The 20204-nt window shown below is 46.5% G+C and overlaps 5 protein-coding genes across 5 annotated transcripts in view; 1 reads left to right on the top strand and 4 right to left on the bottom strand.

The window, feature by feature from the left end:
- The window catches only part of LOC144697062 (uncharacterized), a 464933-nt gene extending 453218 nt beyond the window's left edge, over nucleotides 1-11715 (bottom strand). The window contains exon 1 of the mRNA XM_078568857.1: nucleotides 11618-11715. The gene's annotated coding sequence lies outside the window, so the exon portion shown is untranslated. The remainder of the gene's footprint in view (nucleotides 1-11617) is intronic.
- Nucleotides 1-15067, top strand: part of LOC144697427 (uncharacterized) — an 87418-nt gene extending 72351 nt beyond the window's left edge. Inside the window, exon 5 of the mRNA XM_078569403.1 lies at nucleotides 12980-15067. Within this exon, the coding sequence (XP_078425529.1) occupies nucleotides 12980-13292 (313 nt within the window). The 3' untranslated portion in view covers nucleotides 13293-15067. The remainder of the gene's footprint in view (nucleotides 1-12979) is intronic.
- LOC144697392 (uncharacterized) overlaps nucleotides 1-20204 on the bottom strand; it is a 558602-nt gene that overhangs the window by 187057 nt on the left and 351341 nt on the right. The window lies entirely within an intron of this gene.
- Nucleotides 7343-9201, bottom strand: LOC144698438 (uncharacterized). Its single transcript, XM_078570379.1, has 2 exons — nucleotides 9152-9201; nucleotides 7343-8420 (listed from the first exon to the last, which is right to left on the bottom strand). Exons 1-2 carry the CDS (start codon nucleotides 9199-9201, stop codon nucleotides 7616-7618), a joined length of 855 nt encoding a protein of 284 aa, XP_078426505.1. The 3' UTR covers nucleotides 7343-7615.
- LOC144698437 (uncharacterized) lies at nucleotides 15067-18330 on the bottom strand. Its single transcript, XM_078570378.1, has 2 exons — nucleotides 18297-18330; nucleotides 15067-16605 (listed from the first exon to the last, which is right to left on the bottom strand). The coding sequence occupies exons 1-2, from the start codon at nucleotides 18328-18330 to the stop codon at nucleotides 15080-15082; spliced, it is 1560 nt and encodes a 519-aa protein (XP_078426504.1). The 3' UTR covers nucleotides 15067-15079.

Raw genomic sequence — 20204 nt, 5'->3', positions numbered from 1 at the left:
GAGCGCTTTGCGGGTGGGTAGATGGGCGGGGATACTTCATAAACACCTGGCGCAGACCTTGAAGTCCAGGTAAGAAACTACTGTTCCCGTATTTGCACCAAGAGGCCCGGCAGTTGTTCTCCCGGCATCAGGCCGGGCTTTCGGGCCGCCATCTTTATCGGGGGCAATATGGCGCCGCCATCTTTAACGGAGGCAGCGATGCTGCTGGGCGCATGTGGCGTCGCCATCTTTATAGGGGGCAATGTGCAGCAGGGCGCATGCGCAGTCATCCGTGTCTCTGTCAGCAGGAGAGAATGTTCCTTTTACAGGGGATCAGAAGGGGAGGATTTACACACAGCAAACGGGAAGCATTGCATCAATGTTAAGTCAATTCAACTGGACCTGAATATCATCGACCTTTGAATGTGCAAAGAAACAAGTTTATCTGTTTTGTCTGTGGGAAAAGATTTCAGGTGAAAAGATTTTCACATCCGTCTTCACCCAAGAGAATGAGGATGAAGGTATCGAACTTGGGGAGAGAGACTGTGAGGTTCTTGAGCAAATAGATATAGGAAGTGACAAGGGATTGGAGATGTTGGCAGGCTTATAAGTGGACAAATCTCCAGGTCCGGATGATTTGTGTCCCAGACTGCTGAGGGAGGCAATGGGGAGATCACAGGGGCACTGACCCAAATTTTTAATCCTCTCTGGCCACTGGGAAGCTGCCAGAATATAAACACCTGCCTGGCTGTAAGGATGAGTAAAATCAGCAGAACGAAGCCCCAGCTGTCCTGGATGAACATGGTTCAGCCCTGGATGTGATTAACAGCAGCAATAACAGTAGAATCAACTCACTGGTTAGCTGGCAGCAGGTTGGCTGATTGTTTAAATCCCTTCCTGCACATGGGGCAGGTCAATGGCCTCTCCCCAGTACACACACACTGGTTTGTCAGCAGATGGGATGACCGAGTGAATCCCTTCCCACACACAGAACAGGTCAACGGCCTCTCCCCAGTACACACACATTGGTGTGTACGGAGATTGGATGACCGAGTGAATCCTTTCCCACACAGAGCAGATGGATGGCCTCTCTCCTGTGTGACTACATTGATGGGTTTCAAGCTCAGATTGTTACTGAATCCCCTCCCGTGGTCCATGTTCAAAGCATGATGATATTCAGGTCCTGAGGACTCGAGGGACTCGATCACATTTTTATGTGATGTTTGGTTTGAGTTTCCCTCCTGCAAATCATCCCTTTCTAATCAGCTGTGAAATGAATTTAAAGCAAGAAAAGGGAGTGAGAGATATATCACAAATATACAAAGGAAGGCTGTAAATTTCAGCTGAATGAAGCTGGTAATTTGTGGGGCAAGAACAGAGAGTGGACAGAGCTTCAGGGTCCCAGTGACCAGGAGAGCAAATCATTGACTCATTGATTTTATCCTCATTCTGCCCACAGGAGCTGAAGAACTGAACACAACCAGAGTAGAGGGAGGGAGAAAACTGGGAATGGAGTAAGGAATTAATGGAGGTGATGCAATGGGTTTGGATTTGAGCACAGGGAGGAAGGAGAGTGTGTGGGATGGAGATTTACAGCTTTGGGGGAAACAAGAGAGGAAAAAATATTCCATAGAAACTGGAATTGATTGTTCTGAATTTCTGTCCTGCACTTACAGAGATGAATTTTGTCAACTCCTTTTACAGAGTATTAGAAGGGGAGGAGTTCCAGACAGGAAAGTCAAACCAAACACATCACGTCAACATCTGATACTCGCTCAATTTTTCAGGACCTGAATATCATCAGCTTTCGAATGTGGAAAGAGAAATGTTTGTCTGTTCTGTTTGTGGGAAAAGATTTCAAACATCAGTGTGACTGGAAAAGCACCGAGACAGACACACATCCGTGTGAGTGTGTTCCACTGAACTGACTGTGGGAAGATCTTTAGGCAGTCACAGTCTGAAAAAAAATCACCCCATTCACAGTGGGGAGAAACTGTTCACATGTTCTGTGTGTGGACTGATCTTCAACTGATCGTCCAACCTGGAGAAACACAAGGACTCTGGCACCATGGAGAAACTATGGGAATGTGGGGACTGTGGGAAGGGATTAAATTACCCAAAGCTGGAAACTCATCGACGCAGTCACACTGAGGAGAGACCATTCACCTGCACTGTGCGTGGGAAGAGCTTCACTCAGTCATCCCACCTCACTGACCACCAACGTGTACACAGTGATCAAAGACCTTTTAAATGTTCTCACTGTGAGAAGAGCTTTAAAAACAAGAAGAATCTGGTAGCACACCAGCTTGTTCACACTGGGGAGAGGCCGTTCCTCTGCTCTGAGTGCGGAAAGAGATTCATTCGGTCATCACACCATCTGACACACCAGCAAGTTCACACTGGAGAGAGGCTGTTCACCTGCTACACATGTGGAAAGGGATTCACTCAGCCATCCCGCCTTCTGAGACATGAGCGAGTTCACACTGGAGAGAGACTGTTCACCTGCTCCGTGTTTGTGGGAAGGGATTTGCCCAGCCATCCGACCTTCTGGTACACAAGCGAATTCACACTGGGGAGAGGCCGTTCACCTGCTCCGTGTGTAGGAACAGCTTTGCTCAGTCATCCCACCTGCTGAGACACCAGCAAGTTCACACTGGGGAGAAGCCATTCACCTGCTCTGAATGTGAGAAGGCATTCATTCAGCTATCCGACCTTGTGAGACACCAGAAAATTCACAAGTGACTGCAGGAGTTCGAGTCTTATTGCTGCTGTTACTCACATCCAGGACTGAACATGTGAGTTATACTGACGTTTAAGAAATGTGTGTTCCATGGTTCAAAGCTTAGGAGGCTCCTTTACAACTGGGTTTAGAGTCAGGAAGAACAACGGTGAATGCTGGAAATGTGCTGTCAAATCGGGGATTGGTGTAAAACTGTGATTTGTTCCTGAAAGTGAAATGGCAGCCTGAAAATTTGGTAATTATTGAAAATGTTGGCGTGACATTCCGGAGTTTACCAATGAAGGGTAATAACAACATCATGTTGCATTTATATAGAACCTTTAACAATGTCCCAAGATGCTTTAGATTTTTTATTATTCCTTCATATGATGTGGGTATCGCTGGCAGGGACAGCATTTATTGTGCATCCCTGATTGCCCTTGAACATAGTAGCTTGCATTTCAGAGGACAGTTAAGAGTCAACCACATTGCTGTGGGTCAGAAATGACAGGTAGGCCAGACCAGGTAAGGAGGTAGATCGCCTTCCCTAAAGGACAACAATCGATGATAGATTCATGGTCACTAGCTTTTCAATTCCAGATTTATTCCACCATCTGCCGTGGTGGGATTTGAACCTGGGACCCCAGATCATTTGCTTGGGCCTCTGGATTACTAGTCCAGTGAATTAACCACCACGTCACCATCTCCGCATGATCAGGTGATCAAAAACTTGGTCAAACAGATAGATTTTAAGGAGGTGAGAGGTTTAGGGAGCGAAATCCAGAGCTCGGGGCCTCGGCAGCTGAAAGCACAGCCACCAATGGTGGAGTGAAGTAGGTGGGAGTGTGGGGAATGGGTCAGAATTGGAGGGGCGCAGGAGCTTGAAGGATCGTAGGGCTGGAGGAGGTTCCGGAGACTGTCTGTTATGGAGAGAGTGGCTGCCTCCATGGAGCTTCAAGCACAGCTCTGAAATGGGTCCATGCAGGTCATGACCACGGCCGTGCAGGAGATGTCTGCTGCCTTAAACAGGATGACGGACACTGTATATGTGACCTTACAACACGTCACTGATCTCCACCAAACTGGTCTGCAGCAAAGTGGGAGGAATGATGTGACTCTGGTCCAGGAGAGGGATGATAGACAGAGGAGACACGGAAGTGGGAACACCGATCAAAGTGTTCCCAGTTCTCACCCATTACTCCCGAACCCCCAGGCAGTACACAACATGCTGCCCCCATCTCCCGACACGCTGTCCCGTCTCCCACCAGCCGAATCTGCCCCTGCACAGATACAGGTGGACCAGTGTTTGCCGGGACCCTGAGGGGCTCTGACACCCAGAAGACGGAGACCACAAGCCTCTCGGCAGTGAGAGCAGGGATGTGAGCAGCCTGTCTCTCCCTCTGCTGAAACCACACAGGATGCACCATGTAGAAGCAATAGGAAGGGTCTGGGCTGGAAATTGTAATTCACCAAGGGGGTGCACAGGGGCGTTTGACAAAATATTAATTCCCTTTTTAAATAATGACACAGACAATGTATTGATTGGAACCACTTCCAGCTCCTGTTCATTCTGACATCCCGAGGGCCAGCTCACCCTCTCACTGGGTTCGTGCTGAATGTCAGTCTGGGCTGGGAGCCATTGGGTGGATGAAGGAATGTTCAGTGAACAGGGAGGGGGAGGGGGAGTGGGGGTTGGTGCTGCTGGTGGGAAGTGTTCATTCTGAAGGAGTCCCCCTGAAACAGTGACCATTCATTTATCACTTTGAAATGATTGAGCTGCTGTGTAATTCCCCATTTTTGTTCTTTTAGTTTTCCAGGATTTATATATATGTTTTCTTTTTATTAAAATGTTGCTGTTGTAACACTGAAATCCAGAGGATTTTAAATCTGTTAAAGTCAATCCCCATCGAGTACACAGGAGGATTCAACTGGTCCTAACTTCTTATGGTATCAATAAACAAAGATCTTACAAGCTGTTCATACAGGGAATTGCTTTTCTTTGAGACTAAGGACGGTCAAACGATATTGCAAAGTTCAGATTTAGGCCTTGAGGCCTGGGCTATAAGGCCCACATACATAGAGCACCATTATCTGATGTCCTTCATCCCCGATTTTAATCTCTCCACCATTGGTGGCTGCGCCTTCAGCTGCCTGGACCCTAAGCTTTGGAATTTCCTCCGTAAACCTCTCCACCTTTCTACTTCACTTTCCTCCTCTAAGACACTCCTTATAACCGAGCTCTTTGACCAAGCTTTGGTCATCTGACCTAATATGGCCTTATGCTCCTGTGAAACGCCTTGGGATGTTTAATTATGTTAAAAGCTCAATATAAATATAAGTTGTTATTGTATCTCAGTCAGACCCGATCACTTACCGAGTGAATGAATCTGTATCAATGTAACTTAGATAGACACAGCTTGTGTCATAGTTCAGTGAGATCTGATCACTTACTGAGTGAATGAGTCTGTGTAAATATAACTCAGATAGACACAGCTTGTGTCATAGTTCAGTGAGATCTGATCACTTACCGAGTGAGTGAGTGTGTACAAATGTGACTCAAATAAACACAGCTTGTTGGAACAGACCTGGGAAGAAGGAAGCTCTGACTGAACTAACCACTGGACACAATTGGAAAAGATGATTCTTTCCAAACATTGAAAATTACTAATAAAGTCATTAAAGATGATTTCTGGTTGTGAGCTGCATTATCTGGGAGAATTAGAGTGAAGGAGTGGGATTGACCCACAGCCTGAGTCAGGAGAGAGCAGCCCCTCCCAGCTGGACAACAGTGGAGAGGTGATGGAGCAGAATGATGTGGTTGACCTTGTCAAAGGCTGCAGACAAGTCGAGAAGGGAAAGTTTATCTTTCTCACAGTCACATAGGATGTAATTTGTGACTTTGATAAGAGCTGTTTCAGCACTGTGACAGGGGCAGAAACCTGATTGGAGGGATTCAGACATGGATGTCCAAGAAAGGTGGGCATGGATTTGGGACTTTGGTTCAAGGACATTGGAGAGGAAAGAAAGCCTGCAGGTGGGTCAGTGAAAGGACGGGGGAGTCAAGGATTTGTTTTTTGAGGAGGGGCTGATGATGGCAAATTTGAAGGAGAGCAGGACAGTACCTGAGAGAGAGAACCATTAATAAAGTCAGTGAACATGGGGAAGTTGGCTGATCAGCAGTTTAGTGGGAATAGGGTCGATGGAGCAGAAGGTGGGATTCATGGAGAAGATGAGCCCTGAGAGGGCAGGAGGGGAGATGGGAGAAAAACTAAAGAAAGATGTGAGTTCAGGTCTCGGGCAAGGATGAAAATTAGAGGCAGTTCAGCCCAGTGGGTTAGTGGAAGGGAGGGAAGCAGCAGAGGCAGCTGATCAGATTATCTCAATCTTAGTGACAAAGAAGCTCCATGAGCTCCTCACACTTGTTGTTGGACAAACAGACAAATTAGGAGCAGGAGTGAGGCCACTCGGCCCCTCAGCCTACTCCACCATTCAATAAGTTCATGGCTGATCTGATTGTAACCTCATCTCCACATTCCCACCTACCCCAATAACCTTCCACTCTCGTTTACCAAGAATTAATCTATCTATACCTTAAAAATATTCAAAGACTCTGTTTCCACTGCCTTTTGAGGAAGAGAGTTCCAAAATACTCACTTTTGCTCTTAATAATCTCTCCATTTCTGTCTTCAATGGGCGACCCCTTAATTTTAAACTGTGACCCCTAGTTCTAGATTCTCCCACAAGAGGAAACATCCTCTCCACAACGACCCTGTCAAGACCCCTCAGGATCTTATATGTTTCCATCAAGTAGCCTCTTACTCTTCTAAACTCCAGAAGATACAAGCCTAGCCTGTCCAACCTTTCCTTTTGCAGGATAGGAGAGGGAGAGGATTTGCAGACAGAAAACTCAAACAAAAAATGTTGACAAGACCTTACAGCAGGGGTTCCCAAACTGTGGGTCATAATCCCTGGGGAGGTTGCACGCTGAGGAGTTGCTGTCATGTCCTCTGGGGCAGCAATAGCAGCTGTGGAGCGGAGACTCAGCTGGGACAGTCCTGCCATCGGGTTCGAGGCTCCATTACGAGTGTTTCTTTTCTTGTGATTATTCACGTGTCCAGAGAATGAGGTCTGAGGCCCCATCACTGCCTCCATTGTAAAGACCAGTGAAAAAATGACTGCTCCACACCCTCCTCCCCAGCTCAAACAACTCAACCCCCTGCATTCTCACAACTGTTAACCATCCCCTGCCCCTCCCTAGCTCCCACAACTCTTACACCTCCCCCACCCCAGTCTCACTCTGGGCTCTGTGCTTTGTCTGTGGACGAGGCTTCAACTGATTGTCTAATCATCCAACCTGGAGAGGCCAAAGGAAACCTGCCTGAGGGGAGGTCGCAGGGAAACTAGAGAAAGTTGTGAATTCAGGCCCAGGACAGGAGAACGTAAGAGACAGTTTGTCCCAGTGGGCTATTGGAAGGGAGGGAAGCAGCAGGGACAGCTGATCGGATTGTCTCAATCTTAGTTATAATGAAGCTCCATGAGTTCCTCACACTTGTTGTTGGAGGTGAGAACTGAGGAGATAGGGGAATGGGAGAGCCCTTCAAAATAAACTAACTTGTGTTAGAAACATTTAAAAGACTCAACACATTTTGTGTTTTACACAAAGCTGATTTATTTGACTTTTATCCATAATATGGGAATCAAAGGTGGGAATCAAAGGTTATCAGGGTTAGATGGGAATGTGAAAATCGAAACACAAGAAGATCAGCCATGATCTTATTGAATGGTGGAGCAGGTTCGAGGGGCCGAATGGTCTACTGTTCCTATTTCTTATGTTCTATAACTGGGCTGGAATTCATTAACATCAGCAGAAACAGACCCCAATGAACATGATTCAGTCGCAAAATTCCATCACTCTCGTTACTTGTGAACTCGCTGGTGTCTCAGCAGCGTGGATGACTGAGTGAATCCCTTTCCACACTCAGAGCAGGTGAATGGTCTCTCCCCATTGTGAACCCGCCAGTGTGTCAGCAGGTTGGATGACTGAGTGAAACCCTTCCCACACTCAGAGCAAGTGAACAACTTCTCCCCATTGTGAACTCGCTGATGTTTTAGCAGGGCAGATGACTGAGTGAATCTCTTCCCAAACTCAGAGCAGGTGAATGGCCGCTCACCAGTGTGACTGTGCTGGTGTGTCAGCAGGTGAGATGAACACGTGAATCCCTTCCCACACTTGGAGCAGGTGAATGGCCTCTCCCCAGTGTGAACTAGATGGTGTGTCAGCAGGTGGGATAACTGAATGAATCCCTTCCCACACTCGGAGCAAGTGAACGGTCTCTCTCCAGCGTGAATGCGCTGATGTACAGTGAGTTCGGATGATTGCCTGAACGCTGACCCACAGTGAGAGCACCTGAATGGTCTCTCGTCAGTGTGAATACGTTGATGGTGCATTACTTCCCCAGAACTTTTATAATACTCCCCGCAGTCTGGGCATTTAAAAGGTCTCTCCCCAGTGTGAACTCGCTGGTGTGTCAGCAGGGTAGATGAACAAGTGAATCCCTTCTCACAGACGGGACACGTGAACGGCCTCTCCCTGGTGTGACTGCGCTGATGAGTTTCCAGCTCAGATGGGTAATTAAATCCTTTCCCACAGTCCCCACATTTCCAACGATTCACCCGGTCATGACTGCACTTGTGTTTCGAAAGGCCAGATGATTGGCTGAATCTTCATCCACACACAGAACACGTGTACAGTTTCTCCTCACTATGAACGGTGCTTTTTCCTTCCATGTTCAAAATCCAATGGTATTCAGGTCCTGATGATTTGAGTGTATCTGTCAGGCCTTGATCCGATGCTTGGTTCTCACTTCCAAATCCTCCCTTTCCGATATCCTGTAAAATGAATTTAAAACAAGAAAAAGTATTGATTGTCCTAAAAATCCAACAGGTTCACTAATGTCCTTCAGGGAAGGGAACCTGCCACCCAGTCTGGGCCTACACAAGCCTCTGACCTTTATGGTAGGAGAGAGTGAGAGACAGAGAGAGAAAGAGAGTTGGAAGAGGGGAAAAGGAGATGGACTTCATCCATCTGCACCTCAAGCAGAATTTTAACAGAATTTCCCAAACCAACAAACCCCACCAACCAGAAAGACAAGGGCAGCTGGTACATCGGAAAACCATCATGTCCAATACAGACAATATTGAGTTCATACTGGGCAGAGACCGTTCACCTTCTCCGTGTGTGAGAAGTGATTTAATTGATCATCCCAACTGCTGAAACACCAGCCGGTTCATCAGTGACTGCAGGGCTTGGACTCTGCTGGATTAATCACATCCAGGACTGAACCGTGTTCATTCGGACACATAGGGTTCATTTCTATTGATATTAAAAATCCTTATAACTGGAATAGAATTTAATATTCTGATGATCAGTTTGCTTGACTTTGCAATCTTTACTCTTCAAATAAAGAATCTTTCTTCAGGCTGTTCCCAAGATTTTTAACCATGAAACCAAACAGTGATTTACTTGTACTTCTTGCAATTTAGTTTCTGTATTCAGTGCTGACCATGTGGTCTGCTCTACATTGGGAAGATCAAACACAGATTGGGTGATCACTTTGTGGAACAACCTCGGTTCAGTCTGTGAACTTGACCCTGAGTTTCCAGTCACTTGTCATTTTAATTCTCTGCCCCACTCCCACTCTGACCTCTCTGTCCTTGGCCTCCTGAACTGTTCCAATGGGAGCTCGAGGAACAGCAGCTCATCTTTCAATCTGGCACTTAACAACCTTCCAGACTCAATATCGGATTCAGCAGTTTCTGCACTGACAGAGGGTTGTCAGGATCTGGAACTCTCGACCTGAAAAGGTGCTGGAATCTGATCCTATAAGGAATTTTAAAAGGAAGTTGACAGGGATTTGGGAATGAGGAACTCACAGGGTTACAAACAGAAAGTGGATGTGTTGGTCTAAACATGACTGCGCTTTCAAAGAGACAGCACAAGTACAAAGGGTTGAATGGTCTCCTTCTGTGCTGTAAGTTTCTATGATTCTAAGATTTGGCCATTTAGCTCCTCGAGCCTGTTCCACCATGAAATGAGATGATGGCTGATCAGTGACACTTTGCCCCATGCCCCTTAATACCTTTGATTAGCAATGATTCATCAGTGTCAGGTTTAAAATTAACATTGACCTGGCATGAACTGCCATTTGATGAGTAGAGCTCCTAATTTCTACTGAGCTTCCATGGAGAAGTGTTTCCAAATTCACTCCTGAAAAATCTGACACCAACTTTCAGACTACGTCCCCTCGTCCTAGATTCCCCAACAGTGGGAGTCATTTCTCTCTATCTACCCTACCAGTTCCAATTAACATCCTGAAAGCTTTGATCAAATCACTTCTTAATCTTCTAAATTCCAGGGAATATAACCTTCAAATGAGGTAAAAAGAGAAAGTGCTGGAAAAACTCAGCAGGTATGGCAGAATCTGTGGAGAGAGAAACAGAGTTAACATTTTGAGTCTAATATGATTCTTCTTCAGAACTCACAATGAGGTGATGAATTCTGGTAGAAGGAATAGGGAGAGGCAATATACACTTCATGGTACAGTTCTAAAGAGTGTTCAGGGACAAAGAGACCTGAGAGTTCACGTACACAGATCTTTGAAGGTGGCATGCCAGACTGAGAGAGCAGTTAGGAAAATATATGGGATTTTGGGCTTCATAAATACAGGCATTGAGTACAAAAGTAGGGAAAATATGCTGAAAATTTATAAAGCTCCGGTTAGGTCAGAAGAAGATTCTTGTGTCAGTTCTGTTCACCACACCTTAAGGAGGATATGAGGCTCAATGAGAGGATGCATGGTAGATTTACCAGAATGGTTCCAGGGAAAATAGAATTTAGCTACAAGGTTAGTTTGGAGAAGCTGGGTTTCTCCTTGGACCAAAAGCTGAGGGGAGATTTGATAGAGGTGCACAAGATTTTGACAGATTTAGATGAAATGTACAAGGGAAAAGCTGTTTCCATTAGGTGACGGTACAAGGATTAGGGAGCACATTTAAGGTTTTGGCAAGGGATACAAGGGAGATATCGGGAAGAATTTTTTTTCACAGTGAGTGGGAATACTCAGCACTCGGTACCAATGAGAGTGGTGGAAGCATAGTTCATCAATGATTTTAGAAATGAACCGAGACACACACTTGAGGGAAATAAACGTGTCGGGTTTAAGTATAGAGAAGGGAAAATGAGGCTGACTCGATTGCTTTGTCGAGAGCCAGCATGGACTTGATGGGAGGAATGGCCTTTCTGTGCCATAATAACTGATTTATGTAACTCATCCTAATTGAACCCTTGGAGTCTGGGTTCAGGTAAGGTAAATAAAACAGAAAATGCTGGAACTGGAGAACAGTCATTTTGGATTCGAAACGTTAACTCTGTTTCTCTCACCACGTATGCCGCCAGACCTGCTGAGTTTTTCGAGAATTTCTGTTTTCATTCCAAACTTAGCATCCCCAGTGTTTTGCTTTTATGTCATTAAGGTAAATCTGCACTTCCTCCAAGGCCTACACAGCATGTCCTTTTACGCTGTGATGCCCAGAACTCTCACACAGTTCTCCAGGTGTGATCTGACCAGGATTTTGAATATCTCGGTGCTATTCCAATCACACTGATACCTGAAATCTTTTCCCATTTAATCCCCTGTAAAAGGAGTTTCCAAAATACATCCCTGTCAGTCCAGGATAGAAATGCACAACATTCTCTCCTCCTGACAGGGACAGGGATGACCGCGCATGCGCATTCCTGCACTTTCCTGCTGTCAAGATGGCGGCCGTTAACCCGGGGCTGTCATCGGATGCCCCACAGCTATTGCTGCGTTTGGTCAAAACGCGGAACCTCTAGATTCTTATTCGGATCCTGAGACATACAAAAGATACTTGTGAAGCCTTTCAGTCCACCCACTGGCTCTATTCCTCTCCTGTCCGGGGTCAATTCTCACCCCGTTGATGCCACAGCACCGCCTGCATCCTGCTCCAGCACCCGGACTGCGCACGCGCCACTCAGTGCCCTGCACCGCGCCTGCGCGAGGCTCTTGCCAGTAGGATAAGGCCCCGCCCCTCATTCACTCCGATTGGTTGGCGGACAAACTGTTCTCTCTCGTCCTCCAGCCACGCCCCCTCTCTTCCTATTGGTCCGGAATCTCTATCTGTCGCTCCCGGCTTCTCTTCGGCATCCACCTGAACCAAAAGCCCAATTGGGAAAAGGTGGTTATTTCTGTTTATTTAAAATTACTAATAGATACATGAAAGATAATTTGCTGTTGTGACCCAAAGTATTTGGTGGAATTAAAGTGAAGGAGTGGAATTGATCCACAACCTGAGTCACCAGTTTAAGGACAGGAGGAGAGAGAATCTGGAGAGGAGAAAACAATAATTAGGAGACTGGACACTCCATCTGGAACAATGAGCAGAGAGGGAGAGGAGCGTGTGGGACAGAGATTTATAGATTTGGGGGAATGAAAGAGGAAACTAGAATTTTCTGTTCTGAATTTCTATCCTGTGTTTACAATGATAACTCTGGTAAACTCATTTTACAGGGGGAAAAGAACCGAGATATTCACACACCCAAGTGAGAGTGTTGCAGTGAACTGGCTGTGGAAAGAGCTTTAACCAGTTAAACAGCCTGAAAAACATCACCATTCGCGGCAGGAAGAAACCATACAGGTGTTGTGTGAGGATGAAGCTTCAACTGATCGTCCAACCTGGAGATACAGGAGGACACCAGGACTGCTGAGAAATCATGGAAATGTGGGGACTGTGGGAAGGGATTCATTTCTCCATCAAAGCTGGAAACTCATCGACGCAGTCACACTGGGGAGAAACCGTTCGCCTGCTCTCTATGTGGGAAGAGATTCACTCAGTTATCCAGTATGTTGACACGCCAGTGAGTTCACACCGGGGAACAACCGTTCAGGTGTTGTGTGTGTGGGAAGGCATTGGCTTACTCATCTGACGTGCTGGCGCATGAGCAAGTTCACACTGGGAAGAGTCCATTCACCTGTTCTGTCTGTGGGAAGGGATTCACTCATCCCGTCTTACTGAACATCAACTTGTACACAGTGATCAGAGACCTTTTAAATGTTCTGACTGTGAGAAGAGCTTTAAAAGCAAGAAGTATCTGCGAACACAGCAGCGACTTCACAGTGGGGAGTGGCCATTCACCTGCTCCGAGTGTGGAAAGGGATTCACTCGGTCATCTCACCTTCTGACACACCAGTGAGTTCACACTGGGGAGAGGCCATTCACCTGCTCCATGTGTGGGAAGGGATTCACTTATTCATCTGACCTAATGACACAACAGCGAGTTCAAACTGGGGAGAGGCCGTTCACTTGCTCCACATGTGGGAAGGGATTCACTCAGTCATCTGACCTAATGACACACCAGCGAGTTCAAACTGGGGAGAGGCCGTTCACTTGCTCCACATGTGGGAAGGGATTCACTCAGTCATACCATCTTCTGAAACATCAGCAAATTCATGCTGGGGAGAAGCTGTTCACCTGCTCTGTGTGTGGGAAGGATTCACTCAGTCATCCCACCTGGTGAGACACCAGCGAGTTCACAACTGACTGCAGGAGTTGGATTCTGTTATTGCTGTTGTTAGTTATACCCAGGACTGAACTTGCAGGTTAATTCTGAGGTGTGTAAGAAATGTGGCCCAACCACACTCTTCCAATGTTCAGAGCTCCTAGACACAGAACAGAAGGCTCCTTTGCAACTGTGTTTAGAGTCAGGAAGAACAATGGTGAATACTGGAAACGTGCTGTCAAATCAGAGATTGGTGTAAACTGTGATCTATTCCAGACTGAATGTGAAACAGGTTTAAGTTTCAAGCCTGAAAATGATGGTAATTATGATGAGGATTTAAAATGTTTTATGTGACACTCCTGATTCTATCAATGTAAAGCGATGACAACATCAAGTTGTGTTTATATACGGAAACTTTAACCTCTCTCACCTTCCACTGACTTCAATGTAATGGAAACTGACGGTTGGAATCTGTCAACATTTGAATGATATTTACAAATGATTTGAGGGTTTCTTACAGTTGGGATCTTTCTCTGTTCTGTCCATTCCAGGTGTTAGATAAGACTTTCTCCTGTGAATATCGAGCTGGAATATTGGGCTGTGACGTATTTCCTTGTTCATCTTGTTGACTCTAAATATTGAATCTTGTGGTTTCAGACACCAGATAATCAAGCTCACAACAACAGATTGTCTTTTCCTGACTTTATTAACAGCACTGCAATCATATAGACAGAGTAATTCCTTACATGATTCCAGTCCTCAATGAAGTACTTATAAATGTCATCATTTTTTCTTCAGAGCCTGTAATATAGGAATAGTGTATTGGTCTGTAATTTTAATATGATTTTAATTCAATATTCCTTCTTTTAATATCATGTTCACCACTTCCCTGTTAGCTGCTGAATTTATCTATTTTTATCATTACATGATTGTCACGTTTCCATGTTTTTAACTTGATTATTTAGTCTATATTTTAAATGTTATGAATTTTTTTGATGTAAGTTACAATTCAGCCTTTGAGCTGTGAATATATTTCATGAATAAAATACCATTATATTCAAAAAACGTAGTTACCCGATCCAGAGAAAGAGATAATACAGTGGATTCAGAGTTCCCTTCTCCCCAGCTCTGATCTAACAAGCGGCAGCTACACTCGAGATATTTATATTTAACTTGTTCACTTCGTTCGTGATCTGACCCTGCTCAAACCATAACCACAAGGATATCTGTGCATTGTTCTGAGTGTGAGCACAAGGCTGTGTCACTATCACACACAGATACCGTTTCCTTGGTTTACATCTCCAGAGAAAGATCAGCTCTTTACACATCCTCTTTCTACACAATTGCAGCAGACATGAGTGAGGATGTGAGGCTCGTTAATATATACCCTCATTTCATAACAGCAAAGGTTCCACTGGGACAAAGGTTCAGGCATTTTTCATTACAGGCAAAACACAGAGCAGTACAGGAGCACACTGACAGTTTAACAGAGTCTCATCAGCCTGCAGGCTCCTCTCCAATACATTTACTGAGTGGATTTCATTTTAAACCATGTTTACAGATGTGATGCTCTATTCACACATCAAAGGTGAGAGAGATGCTGTGGGACCCACACCATGTCCAGTAGCTGAACTGATTAACAGGCTGAGTTTGGGTTTCCTGATCCAGTGCATGTTACTGATACCTTCCCTGGATCTCAAGGCTAGGAGAGACACTCGGGAAGGTATGGGGAGCTGGGACTTGTCCTTGAGAGTAACTGAATGTCTGAGAACTGAAATAATCTAAAGTTAGAAAGGAGAAAATGTTCAGTCCTGGACGTGATTCTTAGCAGCAACAACCGATTCTAACTTTGTCGGTAACATGTGAAGCCGCTTATGTTTCAGCAGGCTGTAAGACTGGGTAAATCGCTTCTCACACACAGAGCAGGTGAACGGTTTTGCCCCAGTGTGAACTCGCTGGTGTCTCAGCAGGCGGGATGAATCAATGAATCCCTTCCCACACTCGGAGCAGGTGAACAGCCTCTCCCCAGTGTGGGTGTGGTGTTTCAGCAGGTCATTGCTTCTTTTAAAGCTCTTCCTGCATTCAGAACATTGAAAAGGTCTCTTATCAGAGTGAACGCGCTGGTGTTCAGTGTAGTAGGACAACTGAGCGAACCTCTTGCCACAAATGGAGCAGGTGAACGGCCTGTCCTCGGTGTGAGTGCATCGGTGTCTCTGGAGGCTAGATGACTCAGGGAAACCCTTCCCACACACAGGGCAGGTGAACGCCCTCTCCCCAGTGTGAACAGTCCGGTGTCTCAGCAGGTGTTGTAAACAAGTAAATCTCTTCTTGCACACGGGGCAAAGGTACGGCCTCTCCCCGGTGTGAACTCGCTCATGTATCACAAGGTAGGATGAACGAGGGAAACTCTTCCCACACATGGAACAGAGGAACGGCCTCTCCCCGGTGTGAACTCGCTGGTGCTTCAGCAGATAGCAGGACCGAGTGAATCCCTTCCCACACACCGAGCAGGTGAATGGCCTCTCCCCAGTGTGCACCCAATGGTGCTTCAGCAGGTCAGCTGGCTGAACGAATCCCTTCTTACACGTGGAGGAGGTGAACGGCCTCTCTCCAGTGTGAATACTCTCGTGTGTCAAAAGGTGTGAAAATTGAGTGAATGTCTTCCCACACACAGAGCAGAGGCAAGGCCTCTCCCTGGTGTGAACATGCTTGTGTGTCAGAAGGTGAATTGAATGAGTGAATCTCTTCCCACACACGGAGCAGGGGAATGGCCTCTCCCCAGTGTGAATGCGCTGGTGTCTCAGAAAATTAATGCTTCTTTTGAAGGTCTTCTCACATTCAGTACATTTAAAGGGTCTCTTTTCTGAGTGAACCAATTGATGCTCAGTGTAGTGGGAGGACTGAGCAAATCTCTTCCCACACTGGGAGCAGCTGAACGTTCTGTCCTTGGTGTGAACTGGCTGGTGCTCAGTGAGATGCACTGACTCACTGAACGACTCCCCAGAGTGAGAGCAGCTGAACGGCCTCTCGTGTGTGTGAAGGAGCTGGTGCTCCGCAAGGCGGGAGGACAGCCTGAACCTCTTCCCGCAGTGGGAGCAGCTGAACGGTCTCTCGTCAGTGTGAACTCGCTGGTGTTGGACCAGTTCCTCAGAGATTTCAAAGCTTTTCTCAGAGTCAGAGTATTGAAGAGGATCCTTATCAATGTGATTGAGCTGGTGTGCCAGCAGGTTGGATGAACACATGAATCTCTTCCCACACATGGAGCAGGTGAACGGTCTCTTGCTATTGTGAGTTTGTGTCGTGTCAGCATGTTTACCAGCTGTATCAATCCCTTCCCACAGGAGGAGCAGGTGAACAGCCTCTCACCAGTTTCCAGCTGAGGCAGTCAATTAAATCCCTTCAGATGCACGAATCTTCAGATTCCAATGAACTGATTGACCCTGTCAGATGTGAGTTTTGGTTTGCTTTTCCTGACTGCAAATCCTCCTCCTCTATTATCCTGTAAAGTAAGTTACAAAGATTTACATAGAATACACATGATACAAACAGGCCATTCAGTCTATCTAGTTTGTACTGGAGTTTCTAGTCCACACAAGTCTCCCCCATTCTGTTAACCCCATCTCAGGCTTTCAGCTCATCTTTCTAATCCCTTTTCTCCCATGTTCTCGTCTTGTTTCCTTTTAAAAGTATCTGTTATTTTTCTCGACCACATCCAGTAGTAGTGAGTTCCACATTTTCATAGCTGTCTGAGGAAACATATATCTCCTGTGTTCTTCTTGGATTTATTCATATATATTGTGTGTTCATGGCCCCCAGTCTTGGTTTGACCTACAAGTGGAAACATTCTGTCCACATTACCTGCCCAACCCAATCAGAATTTTAAAGACCTATATCAGAGATGACAAACATATCTCTCGATTTGAGTTTGCTGTGTGTAAATCCTTCCCATCTAAACCCCTGGAAAGGGAGTTTACAAAATCTATCCCTGTCAGTCCAGGATAGAAGTTCACAACATTCTCTCAGGTAAGCAAGTAATTAGGAAAGCTAACAGAATGTTATTGTTTATTGTGAGGGAAATCGAATACAAAAGTAGGGAGGTTATGCTTCAGTTGTACAGGACACTCGTGAGACACCTGGAGTAGTGTACAGTATTGGTCTACTTATTTGAGGAAGGATGTAACTGCATTAGAAGCAGTTCAGAGAAGGTTTACGAGATTAATACCAAGAATGGGCAGTTTGCCTTAAGAGGAAAGGTTGGACAGGTGAGGCTTGTGTCCACTGAAGTTTAGGACAGTAAGAGGCGACTTGATTGAAACTTTTAAGATCCTGAGGGGCGGGTCTGATGAAGGGTCATACGGACTCGAAACGGCAACTGTATCCCCCTCCGCAGATGCTGTCAGACCTGCTGAGTTTTTCCAGGTATTTTCATTTTTGTTCAAGATCCTGAGGGGCCTTGACAGAGTGGATATGGGAGAATCGAGAACTAGGGGTCACTGATGAGGAGTTTTTTTTTCTCTCAGAGGGTTGTGAGTCTTGGGAGCTCTCTTCCTCAAAAGGCGGTGGAAGCAGAGTCTTTTATTTTTAAGGCAGAGCTACAGAGATTCCTGAAAAGCAAAGAGGGTGGAAGTTTATCGGGGGTTGGCAGGAATGTGGGGTTTAGGTTACAATCAGTTCAGCCATCATCTTATTGAATGGTGGAGCAGGCTGGAGGGGCCGAATGGTCTGCTCCTGCTCCTCATTCACATGTTCCTGCAGCCAGTGATGAAAGCGCATGCGCCCTGCTACAAGTTGCCCCCTAGAAAGATGGCGGTTGCGCATGCGTCCTACTGCTCTTTGCCCCCGATAAAGGTGGAGACCGTTAACCCGGGTTTCATAACCGGGGAAGGGCCCATAGCTGCCGCTCGGTGTAGCCGCGGGGCTGGTAGCCTCTTGGTTGGAATTTCTCGCCTACAATGGGTGTTTATGAAACCTTCCCGCCCATCCACGGCCCCTAATAGCGCCACTGTGTCGTCCAATGCCTACCGCCTGAAGATGCGACAAACAAGCGTCTGTCCATGAACGTCACTCGCACTGCGCATGCTTCATATCACATTGCCCGTCTGGTTGAAGGCAGCTGTGGACCAATAGGAAGAGGGGGCGGGACTGGAGCGGAAGCTGCTGGTCCCCTAACCAATCGGAGTGAATGAGGGGCGGGACTGAGCCCAGATCTCCCTCATTGGCTAAAACTCTGCACCATTTTGGAAGCTGATTTGTCTCAAACTCCAGGGGAAAACTGGATCTTTCTGTTAAAAACAAAAAACTGCGGATGCTGGAAATCCAAAACAAAAACAGAAATACCTGGAAAAACTCAGCAGGTCTGGCAGCACCGGCGGAGAAGAGCAAAGTTGACGTTTCGAATCCTCATGACCCTTCAACAGAACTAAGTAGAAATAGGAAAGGGGTGAAATATAAGCTGGTTTAAGTGGGGGGGGGGGGGGGGTGGGGGAAGAAGGGTGGGGGGTTTTTGGGACAAGCAAGCAGTGATCGGAGGAGATAACCAAAACATGTCACAGACAAAAGATCAAAGAGGTGTTGAAGGTGATGATATTATCTAAAAGAATGTGCTAATTAAGAGTGGAGAGCAGGACAAGCAAGGTAGCTCTAGTGGGGGTGGGGAGAAATAAGCGATGGGTGGAAATACATTTAAAAATAATGGAAATAGTTGGGAAAAGAAAAACCTATATAAATTATTGGAAAAAACAAAAGGGAGGGGGAAGAAATGGAAAGGGGGTGGGGATGGAGGAGGGAGTTCAAGATCTAAAGTTGTTGAACTCAATATTCAGTCCAGAAGGCTGTAAAGTGCCTATTCGGAAGATGAGGTGCTGTTCCTCCAGTTTGTGTTGAGCTTCACTGGAACAATGCAGCAAGCCAAGGACAGACATGTGGGCAAGAGAGCAGGATGGAGTGTTAAAATGGCAAGCGACAGGGAGGTCTGGGTAATGCTTGCGGACAGACCAAAGGTGTTCTGCAAAGCGGTCACCCAGTCTGCGTTTGGTCTCTCCAATGTAGAGGAAACCGCATTGGGAGCAACGAATGCAGTAGACTAAGTTGGGGGAAATGCAAGTGAAATGCTGCTTCACTTGAAAGAAGTGTTTGGGCCCTTGGACGGTGAGGAGAGAGGAAGTGAAGTGGCAGGTGTTGCATATTTTGCGTTTGCATGGGGAGGTGCCGTAGGTGGGGGTTGAGGAGTAAGGGGTGATGGAGGAGTGGACCAGGGTGTCACGGAGGGAACTATCCCTACGGAATGCTGCCAGGGGTGGGGGGGGTGGGTGAAGGGAAGATGTGTTTGGTGGTGGCATCATGCTGGAGTTGGCGGAAATGGCGGAGGATGATCCTTTGAATGCGGAGGCTAGTGGGGTGATAAATGAGGACAAGGGGGACCCTATCATGTTTCTGGGAGAGAGGAGAAGGCGTGAGGGCGGATGCGCGGGAGATGGGCCGGACACGGTTGAGGGCCCTGTCAACTACCGTGGGTGGAAAACCTTGGTTAAGGAAGAAGGAGGACATGTCAGAGGAACTGTTTTTGAAGGTAGCATCATCAGAACAGATGCGACGGAGGCGAAGGAACTGAGAGAATGGGATAGAGTCCTTACAGGAAGCGGGGTGTAAGGAGCTGTAGTCGAGGTAGCTGTAGGAGTCGGTAGGCTTGTAATGGACATTGATGGATCATCGATGTACCATGCTGGGCCCCAGCTATGCCTGTCTCTTTATGGGGTATGTGGAACATTCCTTATTCCAGTCCTACTCTGGCCCCGTCCCACAGCTCTTTCTCCGGTACATCGATGATTACTTGGGTGCTGCTTCATGATCTCGTCGGGACCTGGAAAAATTTATTAATTTTGCTTCCAATCTCCACCCCTCCATCATTTTCACATGGTCCATCTCTGACAC

Source organism: Cetorhinus maximus, chromosome 23 (assembly GCF_964194155.1).
Source record: "Cetorhinus maximus chromosome 23, sCetMax3.hap1.1, whole genome shotgun sequence".
In the NCBI taxonomy this organism is placed as follows: domain Eukaryota; kingdom Metazoa; phylum Chordata; class Chondrichthyes; order Lamniformes; family Cetorhinidae; genus Cetorhinus; species Cetorhinus maximus.
This window is presented reverse-complemented; position numbering and strand designations above follow the sequence as displayed.

Bases quoted from the DNA above. Each gene is read 5' to 3' on its own strand.
- LOC144698438 (XM_078570379.1), bottom strand. From the start codon at position 9,201: ATGGTTAAAAATCTTGGGAACAGCCTGAAGAAAGATTCTTTATTTGAA. The intron at 8,421-9,151 runs GTAAAGATTGCA...GTGTGGATGAAG, and splicing joins AAAGATTCTTTATTTGAAGA to ATTCAGCCAATCATCTGGCC.
- LOC144698437 (XM_078570378.1), bottom strand. From the start codon at position 18,330: ATGGACAGACGCTTGTTTGTCGCATCTTCAGGCG. The intron at 16,606-18,296 runs GTAGGCATTGGA...TCCTGTGGGAAG, and splicing joins GTTTGTCGCATCTTCAGGCG to GGATTGATACAGCTGGTAAA.